Raw genomic sequence first — 12,211 nt, 5'->3', positions numbered from 1 at the left:
AGAGGTTAAGAAATTCTGTTACCCAAGTAGGCATTTCTAGATTCAATTGATTAAGGTTAAATCTTCCCTGTAGGACGGACTTAACTTGTTGACAAATTTTTTAAATAACATTATAACAATAAAGTCCATCTATGTTTTACCAAAAACTATCATTTAGCAAAGATACCCAGGATTACTCAACAAGGCAAAGGGCTGGACTGTGTTTCACTCTGCCAAAATGTAAAACTAGTTTAAGCCAACGTACAGTGATGTTTAGGGCAATGCATGATTGGAATTCACTACCACAAAACATTAAACAAAGTAAAGTGCTTTTTAAGAAGCAACTGAAAATATACCATAAAAATAAATGAAGGGATAACATTTTTTATGTAAGGGAAATCTAAAATATCTTAAACTAAAGTCTGTCTTTCTTAAAAATGATGGAAAATAAAATGTTATTTGAATACTGCATCTGTAATGGTTTTTGTTTGTTTTTTTGTTTGTTTGTTTTTGATTTTTGGTTTTTTTGTAAATGTAATTTGTCTTTTTTTTTTTTTTATGTAAACTGACCCCAGGAAGAATAGCTGATGCAGTATGCTGCTGACGCTAATGGGGATCTCAATAAACATAAGCATAAACCTGTTTTGGAGTTACTCATTATCATTTATTCCAAACTTTTAAAGCTCATCACAAAAACCTCCAACTTAGACAGGAAATCCCAAACTAGATAAAGCATGTTTGTGCAATAACGACCCGTGCTCGCTGTCTCACATAACTTTCGGTAGAGTCAGTATTGCTAGGATGCAGAGACTTTCTCCAAACAGAGCCAATCAGGAATGAAAACAAAGATGATGGCGATGAAATATACTTTGCTTGTTTAACCTGAAAGCATGTGAGATCATCCAAGGGCCCTGAGGGGCATTTCCTACCATTGAGGCAGTCCATCTACCTCTCCCCTCCCTGCACCTCAGCACAGGACATGTTTTACACTGTGCAGATTTATCTGTGTAGCTCAGCTGCTCAAACACAATATCCTCACTGCAAGTTCCTCACAGGTCAGTGAGGCCTCGAGGAGAAAAGAAATGCTTTGAATGGCTGCCTTCAGGATACTTCAGGATCCCAAACACATTAGTGTGTTGCCATCACTTTGCTCCACTGTATTGTTTTCACATGTTTTTAAGTGGGCTTATTTTATACTTTGTAGTTTTCTGGTCTACAGGCAGTTTGCACATGCATCTTCATTTTGAAATATACAGTTGTGCTCAAAAGTTTACATACTTTTGCTTTCTTGGCCTTTTTTCAGTGAATATGAATAACACAAAAATATCTTTTCCACTCATGCTGTTTGGTGTTTATCAATAAATGGTTTCACCCAACCACTAAGCATGAGTGGAAAAGATGTTCTTGTGTTATTCATATTCACTGAAAAAAGGCCAAGAAAGCAAAAATTCTGCCGGGGTATGTAAACTTTTGAGCACAACTGTAAGTGTTTACGTTTGTTTTCACAGCAGTATATCCACAGTATTCCTGACTTCGCGCCACTACCCATAATTCATAGCGGAAACCGGTAGTTTACTTCCGTTTGCGCTGTTGTTTGAGGTTGCGGGCTTACACACTTGCCGTTCATTTAAACATTTTGACACTGCAGTTTCTTTTACCTGGCCTAAATGGTACCACATCGGAGGTGGAGACATTGCAAGGACGTTTTAAAAAGCAGCGAGGTAACAGTGCCTCACCCGTCACTTGTGTAAATGACATGAAATTATGGCCTGATTGTCAGCTACATCCACATTATCAGTTACCTTGTTTTTTCCGAAGGTGTTGATGGCGGGGAATCACATAATTATAAGAGCACCAGATTACCTTCAAAGCAATAAAATCAATAAAGTAATGATTAACAAACAAGGCAACGTTGTTTTCCTTAAAGCAGCTGTAGAGCCGAGCCAGCGCATGGGTCATGCTAAGCACTTAGCATGGGTCATGCTAAGGGAAAGTGGAGGGTGGAGACAGTCAGCTGTTCCTGTATCGCTGATTAACGAAATCATGCAGTGATGCTGCAGCTATTCTGTGGAAGGTAAATCACTGATCTGGATATCAGAGTGTTCAGATCACTGAAACAGAACACTGGACTGGCTGAAGGCTGTGATCGAGGAGACACGCAGCTGTCATCTTGCTAACTGCTACGTGTTTACATGAAGGCAGGCATTGTTTAAGCTTTGTGTAGGATGTATGCTGTAGTGTCACACTATAAATAAAATAACGTAAAAAAATAAGAGGCTGTACATTAAAGGAAACTTAAAACATAAGGAAAAAATACGGTAATAGGATGTGCAACTGAGTAGTATAACGGGGGGAAAAGAACAAATTTACAGAATAAAATAATTTGAAAAAAAGTACAGACTGATGTAGTGACAACCGACAGCAGCACAAGTTGAATCCGAGCTCATGTTCCAACTAATAAAGCCGCCTGTTACAGCACAAAGTAACCGAATCTTGTCATTAACTCCGGCTCTGACTTTGGGTAACCGGAAGTATAAAACCATACAGTGGAAGTAGCAGTCTGTCATGGCAGCCTACGTGGAGGCAACAAAAGTCTAATTATGTGTCACATTATGTCACAATAATGCTCGTCCTAAACCACAGATTGTGACAACAGTGGAAATGAGTTTTTCCTCTATTTTAATGAAGTCATTTCCTGTGAGGTCAGCAGTGATATTCAAGGAGAATTCCAGTTTTTTGAAACACAACAAACAAACAGACAACAGTAAAGATAACCAGGTATTCAGCAAAAATAGATTTTGCTTGTGTTTACTGTTACTCAGCAAAATCATGTCTATAAGTTATCATACCAGCTCTACATGGATAATTTCTAAGAATTTTATTTCTCTGGATTTACTTTTAATCATTTCTTGTGTTTATAAAGGATCAGAGTCTTCTTTCAATCTAACTTTTTACACAAAGTCACTCATTCACTGGAAGAAAGAAAAGTCCTCTGGGTGGTCACGGGCACTGTGTGTGTGTGTGTGTGTGTGTGTGTGTGTGTGTGTGTGTGTGTGTGTGTGTGTGTGTGTGTGTGTGTGTGTGTGTGTGTGTGTGTGTTGGTGCCACCAAACATCACATAGCAGCAGATTGCTCAGGGTCTGGGTGGAACAGGATGACAGATAAATGGAAGTGGCATGTGTGTGCCCAAACATACGCACACACACGCACACACAGTGGCTGTCTCCTTATGTGCAGATAAGATTATGTGCATGTAGGTGTGTGTGGAGTAACCTTGGCTCTCCTTTCTTTCATCTTCATGGAAACCCTCTCCTTTTCCTCCTGGATGCCAGTGTCACTATTCCACTGAGTTCAGGTTGAAGGTCAGGGAAACAGTGTGTTCATGTTAAGATCAGGGTCGGTGCAGTAGTGGATGATCAGTGGACAGGAAGCTGAGCTCAAAAGCTGCTCTGGAGACAGATATGGTGTTCAAGCTGAGTCTCACGGATACATTTAACCTCCACGACCGCTCGGTTGTTCTAAAAGTGCAGAAACCTTTATTATATCTGCTTTCACACTGTATTCTGTGATCCTATGTCAGACAGAAAAAGTAGGTTTTATGACTTTTATTCTTTTCATTTGATCTTTTTTTTTATTTAGATTGATCTCTCATTATGAAGAGGAACAGTGTTACAGGGGTGGTGGCCCACCCTTTTTTGAAATTTTTTTTTTTAATGCTTTTCTAAACTATATCACCTAAACAAAGACTGAATTTTATAACCGAAAACAAGCAAAGAAGAAAAAAAATGATAGCGTGTAAGACTAGAGACCTGAGACCTGCCCCATGACCACTGCTACAAACTGACAGCCTCTTGTGAGGCCAACAGAAAAGAATAATGTGACCACGTTTGTAAAACTCTCTCATTAATGCAGATGTCTTCTTGACAAATGGCTCATGCAGACTTACTCAAATTAAAGAGAGCTGGAGGCTTAATTGATTAATATTCACCTTGTTGCTGGTGACCTATTTAGACTTAGGGGTAGGGTTGGATTAACATGCACCTCCTTTTAAATTCATATCAAATTTATATCAACTGCAAACTGAAAAGCTTATGAAAGAAAAACTGCAAAAATGCATGTAAGAGATCTCTTTAAAAAGTCAGATCCTAACTTTAAAGGGGTCTCCAGAGACCTGGTGGATTTAAAGTGGTAATGTAGTATGTATCACTTATTATCTGTTAATTACAGTCCAGATTATGCTCTGTGTTTTGGCAGGTCAAACTTCAGCAAAATTGAACGGCAACTAAAAAATATGAATTTTTAGCATCTTGTGTAAATATGCTAATTGTGCCAGTAATCTGGAATCAACTGATCCCTGTGAGTTTGTCTCCTAATGTCTGACTAAATGTCAGGATTTGGGAAAAAATGTAACTATTTCTCTGGAAAGTGTAGCCCACATGAATTTGTCTCATTTCCCTGCAGAAAACATCCAATATATGTGATGTCATCCATACTTTTCTACAACTCCCTACATTTTCTGCAAGTTATTGAAACCAGATCTCTCAAACTGGACAACATCAGTGCTGAACTGAAGCACAGCCCCCACTCATGTCATCCTTTAAGCCTTTTTGCATCTTGGGAGCTACAGCAAAGGATCTACTTACCTCAACAGAATCTAACTTTTTACAGATTCATTTCCTCCCATGTGAGAATAAGTTCAGCTGGTTTGGCAGAGAATTTCTAAAGAACACAAAGATTATGAGACATTAATTATGATTTCACGATGATGCAAAAAAGCAGTGTGCGTTTTCAGCATTTTCTTGGGGTAGTGGAGGCTGGAAAGCAGCACCGTGATGAATATTAAGGCAACTTCATATAACTTCATATAACTGTCTCATATAATTTGCAATATTCTATCACATGGTGATTGTGTTCCTGCAATTTTCCAACAGGATGAAGAAGCTGACCTGAAGCCTCAGTGGGGAGCAGAAAGTGTGACGCTGACATCAGGAAACAAATTCTTTACTGTGTCGTTAAAGTCAGACTGCTCCAACAAGTTTCAAATAGAACACAGGGCAGCGCAGTAATGGAAGAAGTACTTTAATTAACACAAAGTAATAATCCAACTGAGTAGAAATACCCACTTACATGATCTGTATTTCAAACTTTACAAGAGTACCACTCACCATCCAGCAGTACAATATATTATATCACTGGATGGATGCATTTAGAAGTGTGTGAATGTTAATCTGCAGCTATTTAGACCTGAATGTTGTGGACTTTGCCAGTGAGAAAATTAGAGGTTTTATTAATTAGAGCCCTGGACACACTGATGGATGTCACTTTAATGTTGCAGCTGGTGAAGGTGGAGGTAAATTAATGACTTTATACTGTGCACAGCACCAGGAAGTCTCATCCACAGGAGTGAGACAATATTACTGATGGTGTAACAGACTGTGGTGCTGCCTCCTGCAATGTATCATTATACTTAAAATCAATATTTAAAAAAGAAAATGCAGAAATTTCTCACCCGTTTAGCTCACCAGTGTCACCACTTCATGACTCCTCATCAAGTGAGCGAGTGTGAAGTGAACAGAACAAACCTGAACTATGCAATGAATCAGAACTGAGCTAAAATTTAAATAGAAGCATTCTGATGGACACCAACACACACACACACATTTTTTGTGCACGTAGATATGCGATGTGTCATTGATGATTTTCCTGCAGAGTATCACAGGATCACCGCATTGTGATAACATCGTTATTTGGCTATGAAAACAAAGTGAAATCCAAGACCAGAAAGAGCCGACTTTGATTCAGACAAAGCAAATATTTTTGGGGCATATCTACTATGAGTTGGCATTCAAAAGAAAATATTTACAGGGACCGGTTTCCCCGGGTTTGTTGAGCTGGCAAAGTGTGCGCCACTTGCTGGAATAAACGCATGCCGCCCACTGCTGGCAAAGGTCAGAATCTTAGAGTTAAACGCTCAGAACACTCAATAGATTATTTTTGTTTCTATGGTGTGAACAAAGAATTTTAGTCACATCCCCTCCACCCATCCCACCCCACCCCACCCCACCCCACCCCACCCCATTCACAAGGGGAAATAAGGAGCCACTGAAATAGCACTGTGCTGACCACCTCTGTGAATTGTGGGCAGCTCCATCATGTGTCATATACTCCTCCAATCAGATGTCAGATCTCGTGTTTTTGGAATGATTTCCTCAAAAGTTCAAAACTTTCATCCATTAAAATATGTTTGCATGGACTGAATCACGCTGTGTCACTTCGGTAGGGACATCATTCAGAGGCGATCACGCTCGTTCTCGTCTGTTTGATACTCCACCTAGAAACCGAGCAGCTCACTCAACAAGAATGCACATAACAGGTTTATGTAATCTATTCACGTTCTGTTTCTGTATCCTGTGGCAATATGGGAAGTCTATTCAGCCCTGTTGTTCCTACTTCCTCTCCAAACTCCAGGCACCATCCACTCTAAGGAAAAGCCTCCCCATCTGAGGGAATACCGTTAACAGTTTGAGACTGATGACTGATTTATACTGACCAGAACTCAGACAATTGTTTCTCTACCTCTGTGGCTATTCTTGAACCTAAGGCTGGGTCATCCAGGTGCATGAGTCAGTATCTCTCCTGGAAGGAGTTTTTTTTTTTTTTTAATGTTTCTATTATAAAGTACATTGTAAATTCCACTGTAAGACCGTTTCCTGGAGCAGCTTCTCAAACGATTCCTGAGATTACAATCACAAAAGAATTAATCTTGCCAGACTTCAGCCTGGAGTTTGGACCGATCGGTGTCTCACTTGTGTGTAATGTTTCCTTGCAGACAGCAAGAATTTTCTGACATGTTAACTACACAGCCTGCTACACGGACACCTCAGGAGCCCTCGAAGCTCCTCCAACTCTAAAAGTTTTTTTTTTCCATCCCTCCACTTTCTACGATTCATTGATCTGACTGGTTGTAGTTTGTGTGTGGTAGATGATGATAACCTGCTCTTTTCTCTGTCATGTATTTTTTGAAAGTGCTTTCCACTTTCTGAAAGAAAGACTTCACAGAATCAGGTTAGAAAATCCTGAGTTTACAGTCAAAAGTTTTTAATGTCCATCTTAGCGTCTGACACATGATCCTCAGTACAAGACTGGCAGGAGACCCAAATCCCTGGAAGGGTTGTGTCAGGAAGGGCATCTAGCTCAAAAATCCGTGCCAACACGCCGGTCCGTCTGTTGTGGTAACCTTTTGTAAATAAGAGAGCAACGGAAAGAAGCTTTCAGAGTTTAAAATGCACAGCATGCCAAACTTCACTGTAAAGACTTGGTTAATGTTTTGGGGTGTATTTTAACCCAAAACATGATCTTTTCCTAAAACTAACCAAGCAGTTTTGATAGCTAAACATCTGTGACTGAAAAATACAAATAATTTTATAAAAGGAAAACATTCTAGTTTCCATGGCCGCTCCTGACTGCCCTGCCCTGTTCCTGAAGGAAATATCCACTTCTTTAACAGCGAAATGTGCAAACAGCTAGTCGCTAACTTTTCTCTGGTGCAGTCGCTGATGGGAGCCATGAGACTGAAGCAGAACAGTAAAACTGTGAGCGGTGAATCGAAAACTGTGAAGTGAAAGAACCCAAAGCTGAAGGGAGCCGCAGAGCTGGGTGATAAATCTGTGACTTTATTTATTTTATCATCTTCTGAATTACAAATGTTGATTATAAGCTCTGATTTCATTTGTTCTTTAAGAGTTCTGACAAATATATGGTGTTAAAATATTAAAGAACAATATTTGCAGTCAAGTTTTCAAACTGTTTGTTTTTCTTTTTTTTTTTAGTTTTTTGTAAAGGCTGGATTGAATGAATAGTCTTTGACTGCAAAGAAAAACAAAACCTAGCCCTAAAGCTTACTGCGAGGAATAGTTTGAAACCTAGTTTATTGACTTACTTTAACTGCCTGTCTTCTTTAAATATCCCACAATCAGTTCAAATATAAAGGAGGGTAAAGACAAAGAAAATAAACGTTTTTAAATGAGGAATGTTCACGTTTGAGGATAAATGAGATATTTTGATGAATTCTTAGCTGTCTTGTGGTGGTTTAAAAATCATAATCCTAATAAAACGGGGGGGGGGGCGTAATAGCAAATATTCAGTTTGTGATTTTTTAAATTTTTCTCTTATAAAAACTTTATCATTTAAATCGAGAGGAAAGAATCCTTCATAATGCATGTGTTTGTGATTTGGTTCATCTTATTAAAGTTCACGACTGTGAGTGTTCTTTGATACACCAGTTTTCTTTGAGATAAGCTTTCTGGACAGTGAGGGGGCTGAGCAATCAGACGGACCTAAACACACTGGAACTTCCTTCCTCGCCTGGTCCTGCGGAAAAAAGGAAGAAAGAAAAAAAAAAAAAAAGCAGGTCTACGCGCTTATAAATGCGGCCTATGTTCAGCTTTCAGTCTTTGTATCAGCTTCAGATCGTCAAATACAGACGTCTACACCATCAAGGTCACAATCGGAGGCGTTTTTAAAATCGGCACCATGATTCCTAAAACACAGACGCTGCTTTTCACGCTGGTTTTCCTCTGCAGGCCGCGGGAAGCGCTCCTTTCTCTGAGCGGACGTTGTTCCAAGAATGAAATTTGTGCTTTCAAATCTGTCATGGACTTTAAAGGCGCCGAAGATCTCTGTAAAAAATATAGTGGAGAGTTATATAAGCTCAGCTCAAAAGACAAAACTGGTAGTTTAACAGCTCTCTTAAGCGGGTCCAGCGGTCGATACTGGCTCCAGAGCACCGACGGGAAAGGTCCGAACTGCGCCGCCGTCTCCGTGATGGAGGGACAGAACGTCACAGTGGTGTCGGTGCCGTGCCAAGACAGAAAGCTGGACGGAGTCTTCTGCAAGATGCAAGAGGTTTGCGCTCCTTTGGGGGCTCCAAAAAGCTCACCCGTGACGTACACCTTTATGGAGTTTAAGTTCGACGACTCGGAGGTTTTTCCAGCGGGAACCATCGCTGTAGCGCAAAAGGTTGGCGGTAACTATCCGGACTCGAAGCATCTGTGTTTCACCCAGTGGATTAAAGCTCCATGGTCGTGCGAGGTGATGGATGGAGGTTGTCAGAGCAAATGCAATCGTATTTCAGGCAATTGCGTCTGCCCCCCTGGGGAACATCTCCATCACAACAACATCAGCTGCACCGCAGGACCGCGCGCAGAGAGCGGGCGAGAATGCCAGCAGGTGGGTGAGACCTTCACGTGCACATGCCCCAAAGGCTACAGGCTGGACCGGGACGGGAAGAGCTGTGTGGACGTGGATGAATGCAAGGAGGAGGGCAGGTGCGCAACTGGGGGTCAGGTGTGTGTGAACACGCCCGGAGACTATGAGTGCAGGTGCAAAGAACGCGGCTTTGTTTTGGAGGAGGGAGTGTGTGTAAATGTAGTAATCTGTCAATCCTGCGAGCACGATTGTGAGAAAATCAACGGTGAATACCAGTGTGTGTGCAGGAACGGCTTCATGGTGTCGCCCTCAGACCCCACCAAGTGCAGTCAGAACTGCACCGAGAGGGACTGCAGATGCATCTCAAAAGACGGAAGCAGCTGCGAATGCCCCCATGGCTACGTTAAAGACACCGTGGACGGCAAAGACTTTTGCACCGACATAAACGAATGCGAGGCTCAAGTGATGTGTGAGCACATATGTGAAAATTTATTCGGTGGTTTCAGGTGTTCGTGCCGCGAAGGCTTCCAGCTGCAGGACAAAGACAAGTGCGTGGAGGAGGAAGAAGATGGTGATGAATCGGGCTCACCTCCTCCAGGGATCGCACAACCCAGCACGCCAGCCGGCGCTTACCCGGCTTTACTGCCCTCCTACATCAAAACCGGCAGCGTCCTGGGAATCACCGTGTTCATTGTGCTGGCTGCAGGGCTGCTGGTTTTCCTGCTCCGGAACGCCTTTAAACGTTGCGGCAAATTTGAGCTCTCCTCGCTCAAACGACCAGATATAGATATCTTCTACCTGCAGCAGGTGACCACAGACACCTACAAGAGGCTGTCCTTCGAGAAACAGTTTAAAAGTGACTCCCAGAAACTTGAATTGAACCTGTGAAGTTCTTTAATTTCAAGTCAAATGCACTGAGAGGTTTCATCCACACCTTTCTTACTGCATAGATGGAACACTGTAAAGCAGGGATCCTCAAATCCAGGCCTCGAGGGCCGGTGTCCTGCAGCTTTTAGATGTGTCCCTGATCCAACACTCCTGAATCAAATGGCTGAATTACCTCCTCAGTATGCAGTCAAGTTCTCCAGAGTCCTGCTAATGACTCCTATATTTGACTCAGGTGTGTTGAAGCAGAGACACATCTAAAACCTGCAGGACACCGGCCCTCGAGGCCTGGAGTTGAGGATCCCTGCTGTAAAGTCAGAGTATAATCACTGCACATATTAATGATTTTAAGCTGCTGCTGATTTCTACATGGGAGTGCAGTTATTGACCTTTGTTTTACAATAGAACAAATTCTCCTCAGTTGGTATGGAGTTTCATGTGTCCCAAAATTATGTTGCCAAAACTGTTGAACGCAGCTTTACTTTTGTCCTCCTGCTGTGCTTCCTCTCATTTGGCTGTTTTGTTCAGAATGTTGTCCTGATGTGACTTCAATGGGGTTTTTTTTTTGTTTTGGTTTTTTTTTCATCAATGCCATCTGGACATGTCTTTCTTCTTGTTATTTGTAAAGAAAAATGAACTGGAATTTGATATAATAATAGCCAGAAAAATAATTAATTTAAAATAATAATGAAAATGAAATCAAAACATGGCCTGCAACAAAAATGTAAGTGGCATCTAGCACAGCTAAACAGGAGGATTCACAAAGACAGGCGATGTCGTGGGGAAAATGTACAGGGATGATTCAAATTGTTCTGACACAAATTCATTTACAATTCACCTCAAAGCTGAAACGTGTAAACTGTTTTATTACATGTGGAGCTGACATAGACATGAGGACATCATTTTGGCACAAATGGGCCTCCATAAATTACACTTTGCAGTAATGTATAAACGGTAACGTGCCGTTACACTGAAAGAAATGTAATAGTAATGGTACTAAAACGTTAGTGTGCAGTAGTGTTTCATTCCCAACGAGCTCATGATGTCCACACTGTCCTGATGATAGCAGCTATTTGCTCTGAGACCTTCTCGGCTTCTAGTTTTAGTTGCAACATTTGAAGACTTACTGCAGCTGATGTTTGCTCACAAAATCTCTCACAAACACAGCAGTCATGTCTGTTTGAAAGGGACCACTTTTAACCCTCAACAGCAGCTGTGCTCCGACTCCAATAAAGATAACGAGATATCAGAGCTTACTTAAAAAATAATTTAAACCATCTAAATGCACAATAACTGACAGACCGTTTCCTCTGAGTGGATGTTTTGGAGTAAATCCCTAAATTCTCTTTATGTATGATATCACTGGACATTAAACTGTGATTTTTTTTTTATTTCTGTTTTTTTTTTTTTGTTAATTGTTGGAACACGTGACAAAAAAACGAGAGATTGTGTCTGACAAATAAGTAGGGATGCACTGATATATCAGCTGAATATTGGCCTTGTGGACTGAGATCAGCGACTGTAAAGTGTTGCATCCTGAAAGACTGTCACTACAACAGAAACCATTTGAATATTCACTAAGTTTTGTCTATTTTTGTCTCTATGTATGAGAACGAAAATACATTATACGTCTCACTACTGTCTGTGCACTGCTAACACTCATCACTTATCTGAGGTTGAATGTTATTAGCGTTACTGTTTAACAGGGCGATCTGTAAGATCATGAATGTAAATCTGTGCTGCTATGATTTCGTGCATAAAAGCTGTTCTGAAAAGAGACTCATACGACTCTGTGCAACAGGCTCAATGTTTGCTTTCTCTTGTTGCAGTCTTTGATGTTTTTGAAGTCAATATTAAATGATTCACATTACATTTTCCTTTCTTTTCCCCAGAAATAGCCGGTGCAGTGCGGTTTAAATTCCTTGTGAATAGTTAACTTTGGTCTACAGGCCACTGATTATTACAATATTTATATTTATATTATTGTTCTTATGAAGGCATTTAGCTGACTCTGCACCAGTGATTACAATTTGGGAGATGGGCACAAAACAAATACAGGAATGAATATTCCTATATTTGTATTTCCACTTTCCTCCTCTGTCCTTCATAGAGGAGGCTTCCAGAGCCAGCCAGAGGCATA

At 40.8% G+C, this 12,211-nt stretch overlaps 1 protein-coding gene across 1 annotated transcript; it reads left to right on the top strand.

Annotated features, from left to right (window-relative positions):
* The first annotated feature begins 8,424 nt into the window (after positions 1 to 8,424).
* Positions 8,425 to 10,170, top strand: LOC115774700 (thrombomodulin-like). Its single transcript, XM_030722082.1, has one exon. It carries the CDS (start codon positions 8,512 to 8,514, stop codon positions 10,072 to 10,074), a length of 1,563 nt encoding a protein of 520 aa, XP_030577942.1. The 5' UTR covers positions 8,425 to 8,511; the 3' UTR covers positions 10,075 to 10,170.
* Positions 10,171 to 12,211: the final 2,041 nt, after the last annotated feature.

This window comes from Archocentrus centrarchus, chromosome 24, assembly GCF_007364275.1.
Source record: "Archocentrus centrarchus isolate MPI-CPG fArcCen1 chromosome 24, fArcCen1, whole genome shotgun sequence".
Classification (NCBI taxonomy): Eukaryota; Metazoa; Chordata; class Actinopteri; order Cichliformes; family Cichlidae; genus Archocentrus; species Archocentrus centrarchus.
The sequence above is the reverse complement of the archived record's forward strand: the minus strand, read 5'-3'. Positions and strand labels throughout refer to the sequence as shown.